Source organism: Trypanosoma melophagium (genome assembly GCF_022059095.1).
Source record: "Trypanosoma melophagium isolate St. Kilda chromosome Unknown ctg31segment0, whole genome shotgun sequence".
Taxonomy (NCBI): domain Eukaryota; phylum Euglenozoa; class Kinetoplastea; order Trypanosomatida; family Trypanosomatidae; genus Trypanosoma; species Trypanosoma melophagium.
Genome location: NW_027125164.1, coordinates 221573 through 239088, shown reverse-complemented (window position 1 = coordinate 239088; position 17516 = coordinate 221573). Strand labels below are relative to the sequence as shown.

The 17516-nt window shown below is 44.9% G+C and overlaps 12 protein-coding genes across 12 annotated transcripts; 4 read left to right on the top strand and 8 right to left on the bottom strand.

The window, feature by feature from the left end:
* Positions 1-162: 162 nt before the first annotated feature.
* Positions 163-1368, bottom strand: LSM04_007973 (Leucine-rich repeat; the record flags this gene model as incomplete). The annotated part of the gene is made up of 1 exon (XM_067339216.1): positions 163-1368. The coding sequence occupies one exon, from the start codon at positions 1366-1368 to the stop codon at positions 163-165; it is 1206 nt and encodes a 401-aa protein (XP_067189348.1).
* Positions 1369-1556: 188 nt separating this feature from the next.
* LSM04_005928 (uncharacterized protein) lies at positions 1557-1919 on the bottom strand (the record flags this gene model as incomplete). The annotated part of the gene is made up of 1 exon (XM_067339205.1): positions 1557-1919. The coding sequence occupies one exon, from the start codon at positions 1917-1919 to the stop codon at positions 1557-1559; it is 363 nt and encodes a 120-aa protein (XP_067189320.1).
* Positions 1920-2469: 550 nt separating this feature from the next.
* Positions 2470-3106, top strand: LSM04_007789 (uncharacterized protein; the record flags this gene model as incomplete). The annotated part of the gene is made up of 2 exons (XM_067339194.1): positions 2470-2688; positions 2864-3106. The coding sequence occupies 2 exons, from the start codon at positions 2470-2472 to the stop codon at positions 3104-3106; spliced, it is 462 nt and encodes a 153-aa protein (XP_067189344.1).
* A 4686-nt stretch (positions 3107-7792) lies between these two features.
* Positions 7793-8701, bottom strand: LSM04_002175 (uncharacterized protein; the record flags this gene model as incomplete). Its single annotated transcript, XM_067339183.1, has 1 exon — positions 7793-8701. The coding sequence occupies one exon, from the start codon at positions 8699-8701 to the stop codon at positions 7793-7795; it is 909 nt and encodes a 302-aa protein (XP_067189282.1).
* Positions 8702-8779: 78 nt separating this feature from the next.
* On the bottom strand, positions 8780-9316 carry LSM04_009139 (uncharacterized protein; the record flags this gene model as incomplete). The annotated part of the gene is made up of 1 exon (XM_067339172.1): positions 8780-9316. The coding sequence occupies one exon, from the start codon at positions 9314-9316 to the stop codon at positions 8780-8782; it is 537 nt and encodes a 178-aa protein (XP_067189358.1).
* Positions 9317-9388: 72 nt separating this feature from the next.
* On the bottom strand, positions 9389-10061 carry LSM04_006803 (uncharacterized protein; the record flags this gene model as incomplete). The annotated part of the gene is made up of 2 exons (XM_067339161.1): positions 9389-9617; positions 9685-10061. The coding sequence occupies 2 exons, from the start codon at positions 10059-10061 to the stop codon at positions 9389-9391; spliced, it is 606 nt and encodes a 201-aa protein (XP_067189330.1).
* Positions 10062-10334: 273 nt separating this feature from the next.
* Positions 10335-11267, bottom strand: LSM04_003258 (uncharacterized protein; the record flags this gene model as incomplete). Its single annotated transcript, XM_067339150.1, has 2 exons — positions 10335-10788; positions 10969-11267. 2 exons carry the CDS (start codon positions 11265-11267, stop codon positions 10335-10337), a joined length of 753 nt encoding a protein of 250 aa, XP_067189293.1.
* Positions 11268-11269: 2 nt separating this feature from the next.
* LSM04_005793 (uncharacterized protein) lies at positions 11270-12358 on the bottom strand (the record flags this gene model as incomplete). Its single annotated transcript, XM_067339139.1, has 2 exons — positions 11270-11716; positions 11828-12358. The coding sequence occupies 2 exons, from the start codon at positions 12356-12358 to the stop codon at positions 11270-11272; spliced, it is 978 nt and encodes a 325-aa protein (XP_067189316.1).
* A 56-nt stretch (positions 12359-12414) lies between these two features.
* On the top strand, positions 12415-12738 carry LSM04_004142 (uncharacterized protein; the record flags this gene model as incomplete). The annotated part of the gene is made up of 1 exon (XM_067339125.1): positions 12415-12738. One exon carries the CDS (start codon positions 12415-12417, stop codon positions 12736-12738), a length of 324 nt encoding a protein of 107 aa, XP_067189300.1.
* A 1137-nt stretch (positions 12739-13875) lies between these two features.
* Positions 13876-14214, top strand: LSM04_000951 (uncharacterized protein; the record flags this gene model as incomplete). Its single annotated transcript, XM_067339114.1, has 1 exon — positions 13876-14214. One exon carries the CDS (start codon positions 13876-13878, stop codon positions 14212-14214), a length of 339 nt encoding a protein of 112 aa, XP_067189265.1.
* A 1554-nt stretch (positions 14215-15768) lies between these two features.
* LSM04_002920 (uncharacterized protein) lies at positions 15769-16433 on the bottom strand (the record flags this gene model as incomplete). Its single annotated transcript, XM_067339103.1, has 2 exons — positions 15769-16199; positions 16370-16433. 2 exons carry the CDS (start codon positions 16431-16433, stop codon positions 15769-15771), a joined length of 495 nt encoding a protein of 164 aa, XP_067189289.1.
* A 69-nt stretch (positions 16434-16502) lies between these two features.
* LSM04_005725 (uncharacterized protein) lies at positions 16503-16772 on the top strand (the record flags this gene model as incomplete). Its single annotated transcript, XM_067339091.1, has 1 exon — positions 16503-16772. The coding sequence occupies one exon, from the start codon at positions 16503-16505 to the stop codon at positions 16770-16772; it is 270 nt and encodes an 89-aa protein (XP_067189315.1).
* Positions 16773-17516: the final 744 nt, after the last annotated feature.

The window sequence follows — 17516 nt, the reverse complement described above, 5'->3', positions numbered from 1 at the left end:
GCAAATGAGAAGAAAAAAGTTATCAAGAACTTCTATATATACCGAAAAACTGTTACGAGCTGAGACGTAATCGCTCCCCTTCTGCTGCGTAGCGTGCAACAGGGTTTTTTTTTTCTTTTTTTTTTTTTAAGAAAATTAGATTTACCGTGGTAACCCATCACACTAAGCTCTACGTTTTCGATCTGACTCCAAATCCCCTTTGTTTACAATTGGCCAAGAATCAATCTGCAACAAGAATGGAAGGTACATATAAACTTTATCACGGTACCTTTTGTCCTCTTCAATAGGGTTTCTTTCAAGATATACTGTTTTCAAAGAATTTTTAAAGGCACTCAATTTCCCTACTTCATCCCAGTTTTCTATCTTTCCATCAGTGAGCCAAAACTCCTCAAGAAGTGGCATATTTTGGGGATTAATTACATCAGCATTTATAGAAGATATCGAATTAAAACTAAGATCAAGAATTTGCACCTCAGAAAGACGCTCCAGGTTTTGAATTGAGGTTAATCCATTCTCTGATAAGTAAACCTCACGTAAATGAGGATTTCCATCGGGACCCAGAAAGTTTTCTGGTTCAACACTTGTGATGCGATTGGCTTGTAAGCTAAGAATTTCTAATGACTCCAGTTTTTGAATTGATGTTCCAATTCCGGCGATTTTGTTTTTACCAAGCCATAACTGCTTTAATCTCGTAAGTTTTTCCAAACCGGGTCCGATTTCGCGAATTCGATTGCCCCCCAGTTCAAGCAGCTCCAAATTTACGAGAGCATCCAAATTTTTTATTTCCTTTATTTTGTTCTCTACCAGAAACAACTCTTTTAATGTCGGTGCTAGAGGATCCAACCCACTAATCTCTCGTATTTGGTTATAACTCAAATCCAATTTAGTTAGATGACTGAATGCTCCCACCACATCACGCCTGAGAGTTTCACTCCCTGTAGTTTTCACACATGAAAAAAAGTCTCTCAATTTACGAATTTTGTTGTCAAAAAAATCCAATTCTTCAAGGCGACCAGCCAAATCTTCTGGAAAAGGAGATAACTCGTGAATAAGATTTTTGCGAAGAGAAAGAGAAGTACATTCTGTCAGCTTGTCAAGCTCCAACTCATCAAGAGAAAATAATCGAATGTTGTTAATTTCAATTTCTTTACTCTTTGTATAAATATTAAGTACTGCTTCTGCAACCGCATTGCGCTCCTGTTGATTTTGACGTGGTGGATTTTCATCATCTGCACTCTCATCATCTGAGTGTTTCTGGCCCCCCGTATTTTGTGCGGCGAACATTGCCTGAAGTCCTCTTTTTAAATTTTCCCTCTGTTGCTTTTTCTTATCATTTTCCTCAACATGAGAGTCATTTTCTTGTTGCATTTTATCCTAAACAACCTTTTTGTTCTAAATGGAAATCACATATTTTAAGAAAAAAACAAGATAGAGAACATTTTTTCTTGTTAATCATAAAGTTCACATTCTCCTATCTAAAGGGATTTTCGATGTACAAACGCACCAAAAGCCATAATATAAATCATCGTAAGGTTTTACTCGCATTAACAGTCAGACTACTTGTTACTCTTCTTTGCCTGCCTTTTCTTTTTCTCAGCATGTCGACGGCGCAGTTCACGTACTCCCTCTATAATTTGTCTTCGCAACTGTTTAAAGCCCTTTTGTCTTTTATTTACGACATGAGCGAATTGAATTCCAGCCACTTGCTGTGCCAAAGGCTTCTCCTTCTGGGTTGCTTTTGTCGCTCCCATACCCATGGATTCTTCTAGCTTCTTCTGTTCATCATGTTTTTCTTGAAAGCGTTTGCGTTTGATCTGTCTTAATCCACGAAGGCCACGAGGAGTTTTTGTACCTCCAGATTTACCTTGCGAGTGTGTCACAATGACAGCCCTTGACCCTCTTCCAAAACCGCGCCCCATTATTCCAAAATAGGTCCTTCATTCAAAGTGATACAAGAGAAGAATAAAAAGAGAATAAAAAGAAACAGTGAAAGAAGAAGGAAAAAAGAATATAAAGTAAGAGAAAACACTGCACATTCATCAGAAAACGATAAAAAAACAAGAACCCAAGGGATTTTCTTTTTTTGAAGGAATATATCTCGCTCAAAAAAGGAAAGAATTGCTGGAACAAAACGAAAACAGCAACTTATTAACAGAACCAAAGGCTTATCAAAAGAAACCCCATTTCTAGAAGGAAGAGGTTACAAAAGGAGTAACCGCGCCACTTATTTCTCTGAAAAAAAGAGCACGTACCTTACCAAGGAAGAATTTCACCCAAATAAGAAATAAAAACTTACAGAGCGAGTTCCAGAAAAGATTGTCGTGCTAAGAATCCTGACAAAAACAAAATAAAAATGAGAAAAGCGAAGAGACACAAGTCAGCCACCTATGGGTCTTGGAGTTTCCACAACGTACCGGTCATGTCATAGTTCATAAAAAAGAAGAAATAATGATCCATCTGCCTTATTTCATGAGAGGAACTGGTACAGATGCGACGGCCCCCCACCCGAGACGCCAGAGGAATACGAGAAACCCCCTTCAAAGTTGTTCCCGCCCAAGTGCCCCCGCGACACCGATTCCCAAACCCGAGCCCCAACAAAACCCGGGACGGCAGGCACGCTGCTTTCGGGAAAACGGAATCCAAAACGACCCCAGAAAAAAAGCCCGCTGGGAGCCATGGTTGCGGGAGGTCGCCCTCTTTCTCTTCGGCCGTTTCCGGGGCGGGGGCTTCTCACAGGGATCCGCCGGAGGGTTCCGAGGGAACGGGGCGCCCGAGGAAATATTCTCTCGCTTTCCCTCTTTGAGATTTATTTTTCGAAGCAAAAACACGCCACCCCAGATGGTTGAAGATGGCCCCCGAGAAGCCTGCACCTTCTATCGCGGTTGCGTTGTTCCCAAATTATGCCTCGAATTTGTTTTATTTCATCGGCACGCCCAATCGCCGGGCAACCCCCGCCTGCCACCACGGCCGCCATGACGGCCATCGTCCATCAAAAGAAAAACAAATTACCACCCAACGAGAGGGCCCAAAGCGCAGCAAAAAACATTCCAGGGCCTCGCCCGCAACCTGGGAAAAGGCGAAGGCGATTTCGGGGCTGGGTTTTTAACCAGGGGTGAACGGGTAAACTTCACAAGTTGCACCTTAATCGCGTTCCAATGGGGAAACTGAAACAGACCCCATCCGCCATGGTTCATTGAACAGTGGGAATTTCAGACCAAAAACGAACTGTAGCCCCACCAGAAAGCGGGGTGTATGGAAACCTCTGCCTCGCAATTTTCCCCTCTTGTTTCTTTTTTGTAAGCTTGCGAAAAGATTGATAGAGCCTTACGTTTATCAGTCGGCAAATATATATATATATATATATATATATATATATATATTGAATGGTGTCGTGATAAATAATTTCATTTCTTTTTCATTTTTACAGCCTGTCTAACCTTAAGTTTTCTGAAAAAGTAAGTTTACAATCAAGTAAAAATGTGAAGTGCTATTTTTCAGTCTTATTCCGAAGCGGAATGGATGACCAGTACTCAGGTATTCGTGGATTTGGTGCGCCAGAATGGCCATACGGCTTTTTCATTTGCATTTCGTCCATCCGCGGCTCAGCATTTTAAGCATCGCTTTGATGGTATTCTAACTTTGGACAACGACATACTCGCCATTAATCTGGATCAAGTTAGATCTATGAATTGGGAGGATTTGCGTACCTCCATTATAAACTTTACGATGCCACGGAATACAAATTTTCTCCGGGCATTTGAGGAAGCACGCGCGCGTTTCAGTGCAGAACGGGCAGTGCTGGAAGAAAGAGCATCCGTGCCGCAGCAGGAATATCAAAGCGCTCAAGCACAACTACAGGATGTTCAGTACCGTTTTCACCAATATGCCAGTGTGCAATTCCAGGAATTGTAGAATAAAATGGCACAAGCATAACAGGAGGCAACAAGGGTAAAGTTGCAACTGGCAGCTATTTAGGCAAAGTTGGCGCTAGCAAATGCGGAAGTAACAGAAATGCAAGCACAGTTATTACAATCAAAAGTGCAATTGACAACAGCTTACGATCAAGCGACACATTTGCATGCACAACTGCAAAAGGAGCAGGTGCGAGTAACACAAGCACTGACGCAGACCTCAACCGCGCATGAAGAATTGGCAAAGGGCCAAAGGGCAACTGGCAGAATTACGGGCGCAAGGGTCCCAGTTTCAGGTGGAGAAGCCTGGAATGTTGACGCAACTCGAGCCAGCCAGGGAACAACCCCGTCAAAGAGAAAAGCAAAACGATGAGTTATTACGCCAATTGGGGAAGGATACCCCAAAGAAAATGGGATGGGAAACGACACACAACATTGACCCAACAACGGCCCGTACACCTACAAAGGAAGCAAGAAAAGAATGGCCTGAGTGGGCGACGCCGATGGGCCACGAGGAACAACCACAGGAGGAATTTTATCCAGGAATACAAGATATCCAACCACCAGCATCGTTTTCCGGTTGCCGGCCAGAAGGGCAAAATACGCACCTTTGACGGTATGCTGCGATTAATTATTGACGCTTCACCTGGCCAGTTGCTGGCGGCATGCAGAGTAATTTTTCCTATGTCAGTAAATACTGCTCCGGTTTATCAGGAAGCATGGAAGAACTTCGTGCAATGGGTCTACAAAGTTCGCAACGAGGGGTTATCGTTCCAACAGGTGCAAATGGGAGGACGGTTGTATACACAACTGCGATTTATTCAAACAGTAAAGGACCATCCAGGAGTGAAGATGTAGGACATCAGGAAGGCGCTGGCTCAGCCATTAAAAAGAGAGGATCCATTCATACAGGCAGCTATGAAGTCTCGAAAGAAACAGTGAATATAGGGGCCAGGAATGATAAGATATCAGTGAAAACAAATTATTCAGGATTGGACGCATCCACGCAACACAGTGATTTTCTTCCGATTGCAGACTCAAACGGTTCCCCATATCATTCCCAAAGGAGCGATGCAGAAACTGCACATACAATCACAACACATCTAAAGGTTTTTCCAGCAACAAATCCTTCCCTAGGTACAACATCTATAAACGATGTTACGATAATACCCGCACCTTCCCATAATCCGCACATCTTGGCGCTGGCATCAGAAGTCAATCGGGTCGCCAAACACATTTGGACCCGCACAACATGGGAACAACGGAGGTCCATATTGCGAAGATTCATCGATTTCACAGTGCAGCACAATTTAGAAGTGATGGAAGAAAACATTCCACTATTTATTGTAAGTCTACAAGTGGCAAAGAACAGCGCGATCCAATACACGCGCACACTGATCACCATGTTGGCATCAGGGAGAACGCCCACAGAAATGTTTCTGGCGGGCCCAGAAAAGACAGCGACAGCAGATCCCATAAAGCAAGCACGCCCAATGTTAATATGGGAATTGGATGTGATAAGCGATGCTCTTCCAAAGAAAAGGGAACGAGTGGCTTTACGACTGGCATGGTTAACGGTCGGCCGCTTGGGAGGAATAGCAAAACTCCAAAAACAAAATTTCGTACCGCACGATCAAGATCCAGATGCCATAATAGTGGATTGGGGAGACTTACCCAAAAACATCCAAGATCGGCCCACAGGGCAGCGAGGTACGTAGCCATCGGAGGAGAAGATGCACTGCAGATCAAAACAGTCGTGAAAGGAATGAAGGGTGACGAAAAGTTAACGATATTTACCACAAAAGACATGGAGAATATTCTTCGCCCGTACGGAATGGCAGCCCGCTCCATAAAGGGAGGAGCGCTAGCACACGCCGCGGCAGCAGTAGTCTAACACGATCCCGATCCACGATTACCAACAAAGTTAGAGAGACATCCAGACCCCATGGAACTCCCACGAAGCACGGCGTGATATCTAGGCCATTGGTCCGAAACAATAAACAATTCAGTGCAACCGACTTCATTGATGTAAAGGATTTGGAAAAATGGGCAAAAGAAAAATGGACCATACCAGAACCTGTAAAACAAGTGCTTTGTGCACCATTTAAGGGGCACAATATGCTTCAGCGCTCCAATCGAGCCCGGTTGGTAGCGCGAGAAGAAGAAGAGGAACGATTACCGTTGCAACAAATAGACGTAGGCACACTGTCTAGCAAATGGATTAGGGGGCGTGTGGAAGAGAAAACCGGAAGGCGTTGGGATATAGTTTGGAACGCCATGCAAAAAACCCAAGACATATTTAAAGGAACGTGAATCCAATTTAAGAATTAACAACGCTGACGCAAAGCGTATGAAAGAAGCAGGAATTATATGTACAGCTTCATCACATCCAACCAAAGGATGGGTAGTTTCCATTTGCGGTGGTGGAGGAAAAACCGTCAGGGCAGAGGAGATTTATTGCGTTGCCAAATGGAAAGAATGGCAAGGATGATAAAGAGGCTGATGTGTCTTTGGGACAAATTTCCCGGTACCTGGATGCGGTTGAGGCGAAACCACAACTTTATTTGATTTAAAGGCATCATTTTTCCAGGTGGCCTTACCAATTGGCATACGGGCTAGTTTCCGTTGCCGTACGGAATCAGGAGGACTCGTTGAGTTCACTAGCCTTTTCATGGGTTATAAATATAGTCCTGAGATTTTAAATATTCTTGCAAGAGTTTTGGCCGGCGATCCGGGATCGGCATTGCCACAGTAAGCGGCACCCAAAGAGTTAAAAACACACGTTTGGATCGATAATATTAGAATAAGTGGTCCACACGGAAAGGTACAACCTTGGGGAGAGCAAATCATACATAACATGCAAAGTTGCGGAGCCACTATTGGGGGGCAGAAGTTTTAAACGAAGGAATACGATTTCATCGGGGCGCACTTCAACCATAGAAATCAAAGGGCCTCCCAAATACAAAAAATAATAAGGTTGAAAGAGGCGTCGTCACTGGAAAAGACGGCAGTTGAAGAATTGGAGAGCACAGCTTCGCGCAGGATGCGCGCGACAGGGGTGGTAAGGGGTGAATCCCTTTACCCGTATTATTTCTTCTTAAAGATAGCGCGTATAAGTTTATCATGTTTAAACCGAGGTTTATTACGACTCCAAGACCAGGCAAATTTATCATCCAAAGCGAAAGGCATAGGGGAAAATTGGCTTAAAACGTTATTAACGAGCGAGCCGGTTCATCCATCACAGCAGTTGCCCTCTACAGCAACGCTGGCGGCAGACGCCTCCGTGTACGGATTGGGAGCGTTATTGTTCAAGGATAAAGGGGAAGTTTTGGTGACTGGTGGTGCTTGGAACACGCCTTCGGAGCCGTTACTTGCAGATGTTGGCGCCATAGAAAAAGTTTTACGTTCGCACGGTATAAGTGCTACTTGGAGTTACTTGTCTTCAGATCAAAATCCAGCGGATGGAATATCTAGAGGGAAACATTAAAAAATTAGACATAGCGAAGGGCTGGAACCTGCGACGGGGAAATTGGGAGGCGGGTTAAAGGGTTTCTAACCACTTCAATTTCGTCAGTTCTTTCTATTTTTTAGTAAATAACCCACCCGGGAAAGTAAATTAATGTATTTTGCAAATCATCGGGAATGCAGGTATTAGATATGAAAAATATTATTTTCTCTTTCTTCCTTTGTTCTAGGGGAAAGTAAGGCGTAGGTTATTCTTTCCTTTTTGCCGTTCCCCAATATTCTCGTCGTTCTTCCGAACCCTCTCAACGCAGGAATTCCCTTTGACCTTGGGATTCCAGGAAGTTGCCTGCCAGGCGGACGCCAAAACGAGGGTTTACATAGCGAGAAGCCTATTCCCTTTCAAAGAGCTCGCGAATCTAAAAAAAATTTTTTTTTATCCCACTTGACGTGTAGCCACCCTTCCCTAAGACTAGTCCAAATAACCTTTGCAATAGTGTCAATAAATTCTTGCTTTGAAGAAACCGCCACATCGAAATTTTCTTTGCTTGTGGACCTTCCAATATATGTAAATCTTTTAGAATACTCCTTGCTTCAGAACATTCATGAAGAATGTGATACAGCGTTTCCATCGGTCCCTTATTTATTAACGGAGCAAGGGGTTGTTGGGAAGGAAGATGAGATCTTCTTCTTGGCTCACTACTGCGAGAACGAAGGCCCTCGGGATTTAGGGTACAACGTATGCGTTGCTGAGCTGCACTACGTCGATTTTCATATTCTTCATCGCAGAAGTCACATTTAATCCGTCCGGTAGGAGCAGGCTGATTACTGCGTTGCTTTCTACAGTGAATTTTAAGATTGGAAAAACCACTATAAGTCTTACCGCAGTAAGGACACGCCTTCTCCCTTCTATTAACAGTCGCTTTATTTACCGTTGGTGATTGTTGGGGTGGTGACAGTTGATGATTTGGTGTATCGTCGGTTAATTGATTTTTACACGATAACGCCGCAGATTGTTCTGGTGTGCGGTTGCACATTCTGCACGTTGGCAAGCAGTCCCTTACACTCCAGAAAAGGCGTCCAAAGAATTCAGACCCACCACACCTAGCACGCGCTAGGTGAATTAGTTCAGGTCTAGTGAGAAGGTCTCCAGTAATCAGGTCTTTCCCGCTCAAGTCTGCCGGTCTACCTCCGCATAGGCTATACCTATGAGTGTCGGTACGTAGTAATCCAATCCACTTTTCCATGAGCTTGCGAACAAGTAGGGCTTCAAGGTCTGTATCCCATAGCGGTTTTACTGTGGGCTTCATGTACTGTCCATTTTCCATACATTCCGTTGCATATTAGTCTTCTAATTCATTTATTTCTACTTCACAATGACTGTAACAAAATTGTAGATGTATTGACTATCCATTAAGAAAAAGCTTAATGGGTCGACTCCAGATTTGATCTTCCGTATAATCCGTTTGACCCAGTGGACCTTCGTTGAGGGAAGCTAGAAGAGACCGACTTCCCGTAACAATTAACAAGGTCTTATCTTTCTCCTTGATTCGTGTTAGTACTAATTTATCTAGGGCAAACAGTACGGCTGAGGCCTCGGTTCTATAGCTGCAAGGAACGCCACCGCAATTGATGATAACACGTTCAATAGGGTTTGTGCTGGTTAAGGATTGAAAAAGTAGTGCTACTCCTGCCGACTGTGGATGGGAGACTCCTCCGTCTGTAGAGAGAATCCAACGACGATGTTGGTGAAGATGTAAGACGGCCATGCTAGCTTGATGTTTTTCACAAATGATGGCGGCTTCTTCCGTAAGATTTCGATTATACGATACTTCAAGTCCAAAGGTTACATTGGAGGCAAGGTGGCCCGACCAAGGCAGAATGCTTGTATTGAAAAAACGAACTTCCCGTGTACTGTGCTGGGTTACACCATTTTCTTCCATGAGAGAGTCTACTAAGGAGTAGAGATCTCTACGTGATGCAGGTGAGATAAGAAAACCCCTACGCGGAGGGGGTTATGGAGGCGGACGATGGTGCCATACTTTTTGACACGCCCGTACAAGTTCGCACATTTCAAAACGAGCACGGAATGCAAGAATACGTATGGGCATCATGTTGGCTTCCAATAACGCAGATTCTGGATCCGTTGTTGACGGTACACCGCTTACAATTCTAGCAAGATTTGCTTGAGTCCGCATCAGTGTGTTTTTTGCCACACCGCCGTCCAGCGCCCACGCGGACTCGCTACCACAAAGAAGTTTGGAGAAGTCATATCCAATAACAAAAGGTACGCATGTCATGCGGTCGAGACCCAGCGTTTTTGTTGGCGAAACTTTTTGACTTTGCTATACGAGTTGATGTGGCAAAACTTTGGGCGGTTGCAGCATTGTTGAAAGGCAGCCGCGGATCAAGTGGTATACCTAGTAGTTTGGGTTTATTTGTAGATCCCAGAGTTGATACATGTATTTCATGGCCAGCATAGAGAAGCGGAAATTTGTGATCAGGATCAAGATTATCTTCAGTTTGCGTTGACATTGTAAACCATGCAGCTTCGCACTTTAACGGATCTACCAGCAGGTCGTTCTGGAAGCTCCATTCATGCAGTTGCTGGAGGATCAAGTTGGCCTTCGGGATAACATCTTCACGAGGCTTTCCCTTGATGATTATAGATAAGTTGTCAGTGTACATGTCCGCTGATGCGTCAGCGGAATCATTGAGCAAGTTGAGGAGCGGGCGTGCATAGAGGGAGAATAGATATGGTCTTGCTAATGAACCCTGCGGAACTCCTCGTAGTGCTGTTCTTTTCTTGCCCTTCGCGTTTCTGAGTCTTCTCCGCGCGAATCTATCACACAATAAATTTCCGAGCCACCTTCTACAGTTTGTCCCAGGGAATGTGGGAAAGCCGTTCACTGAGTACAAGGTGATTGATTGAGTCAAAAGCCTGGCTAAAGTCAATCGAGATCAGCATTTTGCGATGTCGTCGGTAATGTATTTGCGTTTCATCGGTATGCTGTTTATTAAGGCGAACGTCAAAACATTCACTTCGATTTGCTCAACAGTGTCTACTAGATGGGCACGTTGCATAGCTGTGGTGTGCATAAGTCTGTATGCATATTGATGTGGGTGGGGTTTCCAAACCCATAATAATCGCTGAAGAACCATCTTTTCTGCCACCTTACATAATATCGATGTAAGGCTGATAGGGCGATACGCACCAGGATTTTCCGTTGCCTTACCTGGTTTCAATGGCGGGATGACGGTCGCATTGGGACATTGAGCAGGTATAATTCCAGTTTGCCAACTCTGATTTATGCAATTCAAGACGAATTTTCTACCATTATTGGACAAATGGTGGGGAGGCTCACTGGATATTTTATCAGTTCCAGGCGCCTTGCCAATGAGGCATCTCGTAGCGCTGCAAGCAATTCGGTCATGCGAAAAGGGGCATCAAAAGGGGAAGAATAAGATGAAGTGGGAATAAAGTCAGCATCAGATGTGAAAAAAGAACTCTGTGTACCTATAGAGTGGGAAAAAAACCTAAAGAAAGAGAGAAGAGGGTCTCTGTTGGCCTCTTTCATTTCGCCTTCTAGAAAACCTATGCGGTTTATTCCTTGAAGGGGTGGGGAAAAAATGGCGATTCAGTGCGTTCGCCGTTTGACGCGAGGTACTAAGCTTTTTCTTACCCACACTTAAAATACTAGATTTTGCAGAGGAATGGGTGGCCCATTGGCAAGATGATATGTGCTTCCAGAAGAGATGTTCGCCAGGGTTTAGCTTGCTGAGTCGGTGATGAAACTTTTGATTGGGCTTGAACCTTATCGCCTCTAGGCAACTTCGGGTTGCCTCTTCCATCTCCGTTAGGTTCTCCAAAATCGGTAAATTGAGATAAGGCATTTTCAGAAGGTTCGCGTTATGTTCGGCCTTTGCAATCTCTTTCTCCCAAACGGTGGGACCTTCCTTAAATATCCCGCGAGGGCAATGGTGCCGCAGCGCGGTTTGGACGCATTTCGTGAAATCCTTAATATTGTGTGAGATGTTTCGTCGGTCAAATTGTGTGAGTTGGGAGTCGAATTCGGCTGAAAAGGCTGCCCGGCCGCAATTACCCCATCTATGGAAATAACGACGCGTCGATGGTGCAGCTGGGGGATGTCAACGCGGTGTGAAGTCTTCAAGGTATACGATATCAAGCAGTGATCACTGTGGATGGTAACATCTGCAGCCCAGCTTTCCACGTCGAAAAGGCGTTGAAAAGCTAGATCTATGAATGAGCGTTCCGCAACTCCTCGAGCAAACGTAAACTCTCCCGGTGTATTAATTAGGGAGAGATTTGCATCCGATGTAAGCTATAGGAACTCCTGTGCTTCAGCCGATGGTGTTTCTTCCATGTATGGTTCTCAGTGATGATAATGAAGATTGAAATCACCACCTAACAGGAAAGGAGAGGATGGCGGAACTGAAGCTAACAAGTTTTTCATAGTACATGTGACAACTACTGGTGAAGGTAAATACACACTTGCAATATATATCGATGTATCTTTTGCAATTGCAACTTCTACAAATACTGCTTCAACGTCTGATTCATGGGTAGAAGTGCGAAAGTGTACAAGGTGCAACTTTAGTGTTTTCTTTGCAAGAATAAAGACACATCCACCTCTGATCCCTCGCACGCATGTGTCCGCAACATATGGCTCTGTTTTTAAGGCAGAAAGTTGCTTTGTGTTTTTCCAGATTTCTTGTAGAACAAGAACATCCGCACCCTTTGCCAATAGGGAAGCGAGTTTACTCGGTGTGGGTGATTGAACGTTTAACTGAAGTACTGTAATAGGGCCAGGATTCTGCTCAATATCACCACACGAAAAAAGCTTTTGACGCTGTGCATTGGACATTGCACGCAGTCGATTAGGATGACGCAGGTGAGCGCTGATGGCATTCAGAATGTATACCATAAAAGGTACACCACGCGGATAGACCATGATAGGCTCCATCGTATAACCTTCCGACCCGCACAGTTGATCGCCTACTATCTTCCCAGTTAACGCGGATGGATGGTAGGCGCTTAGCTTCCTCTCTGTCAGCGAACAATTTACCCCGGCACCGCGATGAGGCGGCCGGCTGGGCCAGGGCAAATCTAAAATCAGAAAATGCCCCGTGTTTTTTCGGGTGCCGGGGTTGTTTCGGTTGGTTGCGGGGATTCTGCGTGCGAAAGCCAAATTTCACCGCCAAGGGTGTAAAGGTGTTCTTCCTGGCGTTTGGCCCCGCTCCTGCAAAGGCTTGGCCTTGGCGTCGGGTTTGCTCGAAAATCCCATCCGAAACCACGCCTTTGGCGGTTATTTCCCATTCCCTTTTTCCCACAACAATGAATTGAGATTTACCTGATTATATCATGTACTTTCTTTTTTGGAATTGGAAAAATTATGAGGTCTGGTGGTTGGAGAAATTGTTGGCTGCGGCCCCCTTGCTGGCCATTGTGTGGGGGCCCATGTTTCCAGCATTCAAGCCCCACGCTGTGGCAAAAGCAAACCCTGCACCCACCCCATTTGGCCCCGCATCTCCCTTATGGTATTTTTGCGAAGTGTTATGAAACCGAAAACCTTTTAAACTTTCCATTTCTGCCCATCCGCACTTGCGTTGAGAATTAAAAGCTGCTCTTTCTGGCCTTGGGGCCGCTAATTCTTATCATAGGGCTTGGGGGCGCTTCTTGAAAAGCTGCAGGAAAAACTTTGCTACGCTGCATTGGGAATTGTTTTCACGGATTCCCACAAATCAGAGAGTTTCGTTTGCTCCTGATCGGTCTTAAAATTTAGTTTTCCATATTACGGAGTAGCAAGCCCACGGCGCCAAAAACAAAGCTGTGGATTTGCAATGGGTGGAAAAAGAAAGGAAAATACCTCCGGACTCTTGCGTTGTGGAAACAACAACAAAAAAAACGCAAGTGCTCTTCTAATGGTTCGCCCATTCCGCTTACGAGAAATGAAAGATCTAGTGTCGCTTACATGCTTAAAAAGGTTTCTTGTAATTCTTTCCTTTTTTAGTTTTGGACTTCTACACCAAACCTCATTGAAATTAATTGAAAAAATAGAATGTGATACATTCCCAATCGTAATATTAGCTCTCTTTTTTCTAAAGTTACAAAACAAAACTTTCTTGTTTTTCGATTTTTCCATAAACGCTAGGCAATCAAACATTTCACTACGGCAGGATTCCGGCCTCGCCGGGTCAATGATTTCGCAACACGTAATCTGACTTTAATCTGCAACTAGATAAACCCAAGTTTAAAGCGAAGACCCTATGAAGTTGTAAATTCATCAAAATAATGCTCCTTGAACCCAATACCCAGAAAAACGATATATTCCCAATTTGGCCTCAGAGATGGGCCATTCGCTACGGTTACGTTCGGTAGATGCTGTATAATTTATGGAAATGCCGGAAAACCAGTTTGAGTTTCCCATCGAAACCATCTCAGAAGAGCCTTTTACCCGATTAATATTTGGAAGGTTCTGCAATGCAGGTCACTGCATCCAACCGCTCTCTTTTTATCCTGTCATGGTTGAAAAGTGACGTCCTTCAAGCATTTTTTATTTACCGCATATGGCATGGAAGAAATTTATGGTGCGAGATACCGGATTTCAAGCCGCGGCGCTGGCATTTAGCGGTCCAACGTCTAGAACCCACAAACCCGCACGCAGAATTGCGGCGGAAATTCCAAAAGGTAGAGGAAGCAATTCGCCTTACCACCGACCCGTTTTTACTTAACGCAATGTTTAGAGACAGGAGGAATGTCCCATACGAGGAAAAAAAAACAACAGATGCGCTTTCTATGGCTTCTTTGGGGCTGTCGTAAAAAGCATCACGGGCTCTGCGATCCTGGATGCAAAGCCGCCCCTGCCCTACCCAAAGCCTGAATTCTCAAGATCTCGCCGGTTTATGCGTGTGTAGCTCTTGGAAATTGGGATCACTCGAACGGCTTGCCAAAAAAGACCTGGGCGGGCGATCGGTGAGAGAGTAACTGAGTCACGTTCGCCATAGGGCAGGGTTCATTACGAACCGTGCGTTGGCTGGCTGTCGGAATTGTGGGTGAAATCGAGCGCGCTGACGAATAACAAATGCTAGAAACATATTTTAACCCCAAAGGCCTCTATTGAAACAAACGTGGGCGACCGCAAATGCTGAAGAAGGACCCCTTGGATTATTAACAAATTCAAGGAAACCGTGCAATTGGCTCACTTGATGCGGAACCCGTCTTTAACATCTCTAGAACCTGGTTACGTTTTGTTTGGCAGAACTTCAAAAAAGCAAGATTAACAAAGAAGCCGTCTTGACGATCTTTGCCCCCTTAGCAGCGCAGTGGTGTGCTGCCTGGGGTTGTTCCGGGAAACCCAGAGAACCAACAAATATTCTTAGGGAGGTGGCCTCCTAAAAAGCAAAACTCCTCCCCTCCAAAAAAAAACACACATTGGCACACGCATTATTTAAGAATGTTTTCCCCTGGTGGTGTTTTGCCGCGGGTGCGGCCCCAAACTCCAGCACCCCGCCCCGCCCCCCAGCGAAAAGGCAAATGTTGGCAAAGTTTTCTTCTGAAGAGCCCGCCGCCAACCACCAAGATAAAAATGCCATGCGCCACCGGGATCCATCGCGTTGTTCTATAATAAAAACAGGATTCGAGAAGATCCTTGGCCCAAGAAACCGTTAGGAATAGGCTGGGCTTATAATAAAATCTATTTTTACCAATTCCTTTCGGAAGGGCGCGGCGCCAAGAAGCAACAACCACCCAGACCCAACCCCAACGGTAGATATAGGTTTTTGCCGCTTGGGAATCCCATTGGGAAAAAGGAATCCGGATCCAAGTGTACTCTTTATAGAAAACCCTTAAGATGTCTTTTCTATTCGGGGGCGTTTTGGGGCGTCGCCGGTGTTGTCCTTTTGGTGTTCGTGGCCAAGCCTTTTGGCGGAACGGCAAGGGAAGCCCTAAAAAATCATAGAGAGACACCCCCTGCCCCCCCGCAGAAGGCAGAAGGCAAACCAACAGACCAACACTGCGGCACGCGGACCTGGAAAAAAAAAGCAAAGAGAGCCAGCCAAAAAATAAAAAAACGAGGAGAGGAAAGGAAAATGGAAACTGTGTGTGGTGCGCAGTTGGTGGTGCCAAAAAAGAAAATTCCCGCGAGAACGCCTTCGAACACCAGCGTCTTTCCTTATGATGCCGCCAGTCGTTTGGGTACCGCGGAAAAAAAATACAAACCCAATTCAAAGAAGACGAGTTTCAAAGTTTCTATTTAACTGTGGCGCTGCCCGCTTGGCTAATTTACTATCCTCTTACCCTTCTGAAGCTTTGCCGCCGCATTTCTCTCGGTGTGTGCTGTCTTTTCTTGGTTTTCGCTGGGGTGAAAACCCTTATTTAGCTGAAGCGGCCGCCATCCTCTCGCAGGGCCGGGGCTTTTTGCGGTGCCCCCAAAAACCGGTTTAAGGGATCCTTTTCCCCAGGAATAAACCGGGCCCTGGCGGCCGCTTGAAATCTCCCATGGCCCCGCCCGCCAAGCCACGGGGAAACCAGAGCGCGAGCACCCCACAGGAAAAAAAGGAAAGCGAACGCCGCACCACGCCACCACCGGAAGAACGCCAAATGCGCCACAGCAGAAGGGAGAAAAAAGCCACGGAACAGTGCGCCGAAAGATTCTAAATCGGCATTTTCTCTTGGCAGTTGGGCGTTGCGACAAATTAAAACGTTAGGGCCCTTCGCTTTCCAATTTGGGAAGCGCCGACGGCCTTTCCACAAGAACGGGGTGCACACTGAGACGCCATTTTTTATACGTAAATTTAGTCTTAAAACTCTTAATTTCTAGAGTGTAACCATCCAAATGGCCACACCAACCCTCTAGGGCAGAAATAAATCGGGGGGCCTGAAAAGTATCCAGAGAAATCTCGCCAGCTGGGGTGTTTTGAACCCCTTCTGCATCTGCGCCTTAAAAAACTTTCCAGCCCTATATTTTTCTATGGACCCCAATGTCTAAGAGATAATCTCTGAAGTGTGCTCTGTAAATTTTTCCGAGGTGCATCTCTCATTTTCTCAACGTTGAAATATCCAGCAGCCCCGCAAACGTCTTTTAACCAGGTTTTAGGGCCAGCCACCCAATGGCGTTGCGAAGGCCCCGCTGGGTATCACAAGCGCGTTTTGCAGAGAATCCAATGGAAACACTCAAAGGGAATCTGTTTGCATCTATCAATACGTTTCGCTTTGGCTGTGTGCTTTGGCATTTCTTGCTGAAAGCCGCTCTTTGGGGAGTTGCGGCGTGCCTTGCGGGGGATGTGGCGTCCCAGTTCAAGACGTGGAAAAACCAAGTCCGCCGCCAGCACGAACCAAAACAGTCTAAAAATTTCCCCCAATGGTATCACCCCATCTAGCTAAAAGAGTTCCTACTGTTTAACAGCGAAGATGCCCATATGACAAATTTAAAAGATTTGGTTACCATTTTTTCCAACAGTCGTTATAGGGAAAAAGTGTATTCTAGGGTTAGTTTTCCAGAACGCTTTTGGTTGAACGTGTTGAAATACGAAGGTCTTCATTATTATTTTCTTTCTTTATTGAACGCAAACGATCAGGGTAATCCACTGTTTTCATTTTTATATCTCATTCAATGTCGGTGGAAACTTTCTGTTTTGGCGGATGGCTAAAGCATTCTCAGTTCCATAATAAAATCGGTTGTAAAAGGTTTTGGAGTCCATTATAAATGACTATACCTGATGTACGGGTCACCTTTTTCGTTTCTTTTGTTTAGGGTTCAGCTGTCTCACTTAAGACTTGTTTTTACAATCACTGCGTCATTTTTTCATAGCTGTAAGTTTTATATGCGCCAAAGGTTTGCAAACTCATATATTTAAACAGAAAGAGTACCTTGATATCCACAGAAAAGAAGGCATAAAGTACGCAAGAGTGAATACCAATTTTTTCGTGCAAGATACATTTGCAGTTATTTTGTGATTTTCTCCTTTATAAGACTTCATCTGAAGCTTCCTTTTCTCTTTTTTCATTTTTTAATCCGTCAAGAGGGTCGAAAAACACCAATACTTTACTTATACAGATTTGTTAGCGGAACGGTTGCGGAGGAGAATCTACTTTTACTGTTTACACTATAGTTTTGCATCGTT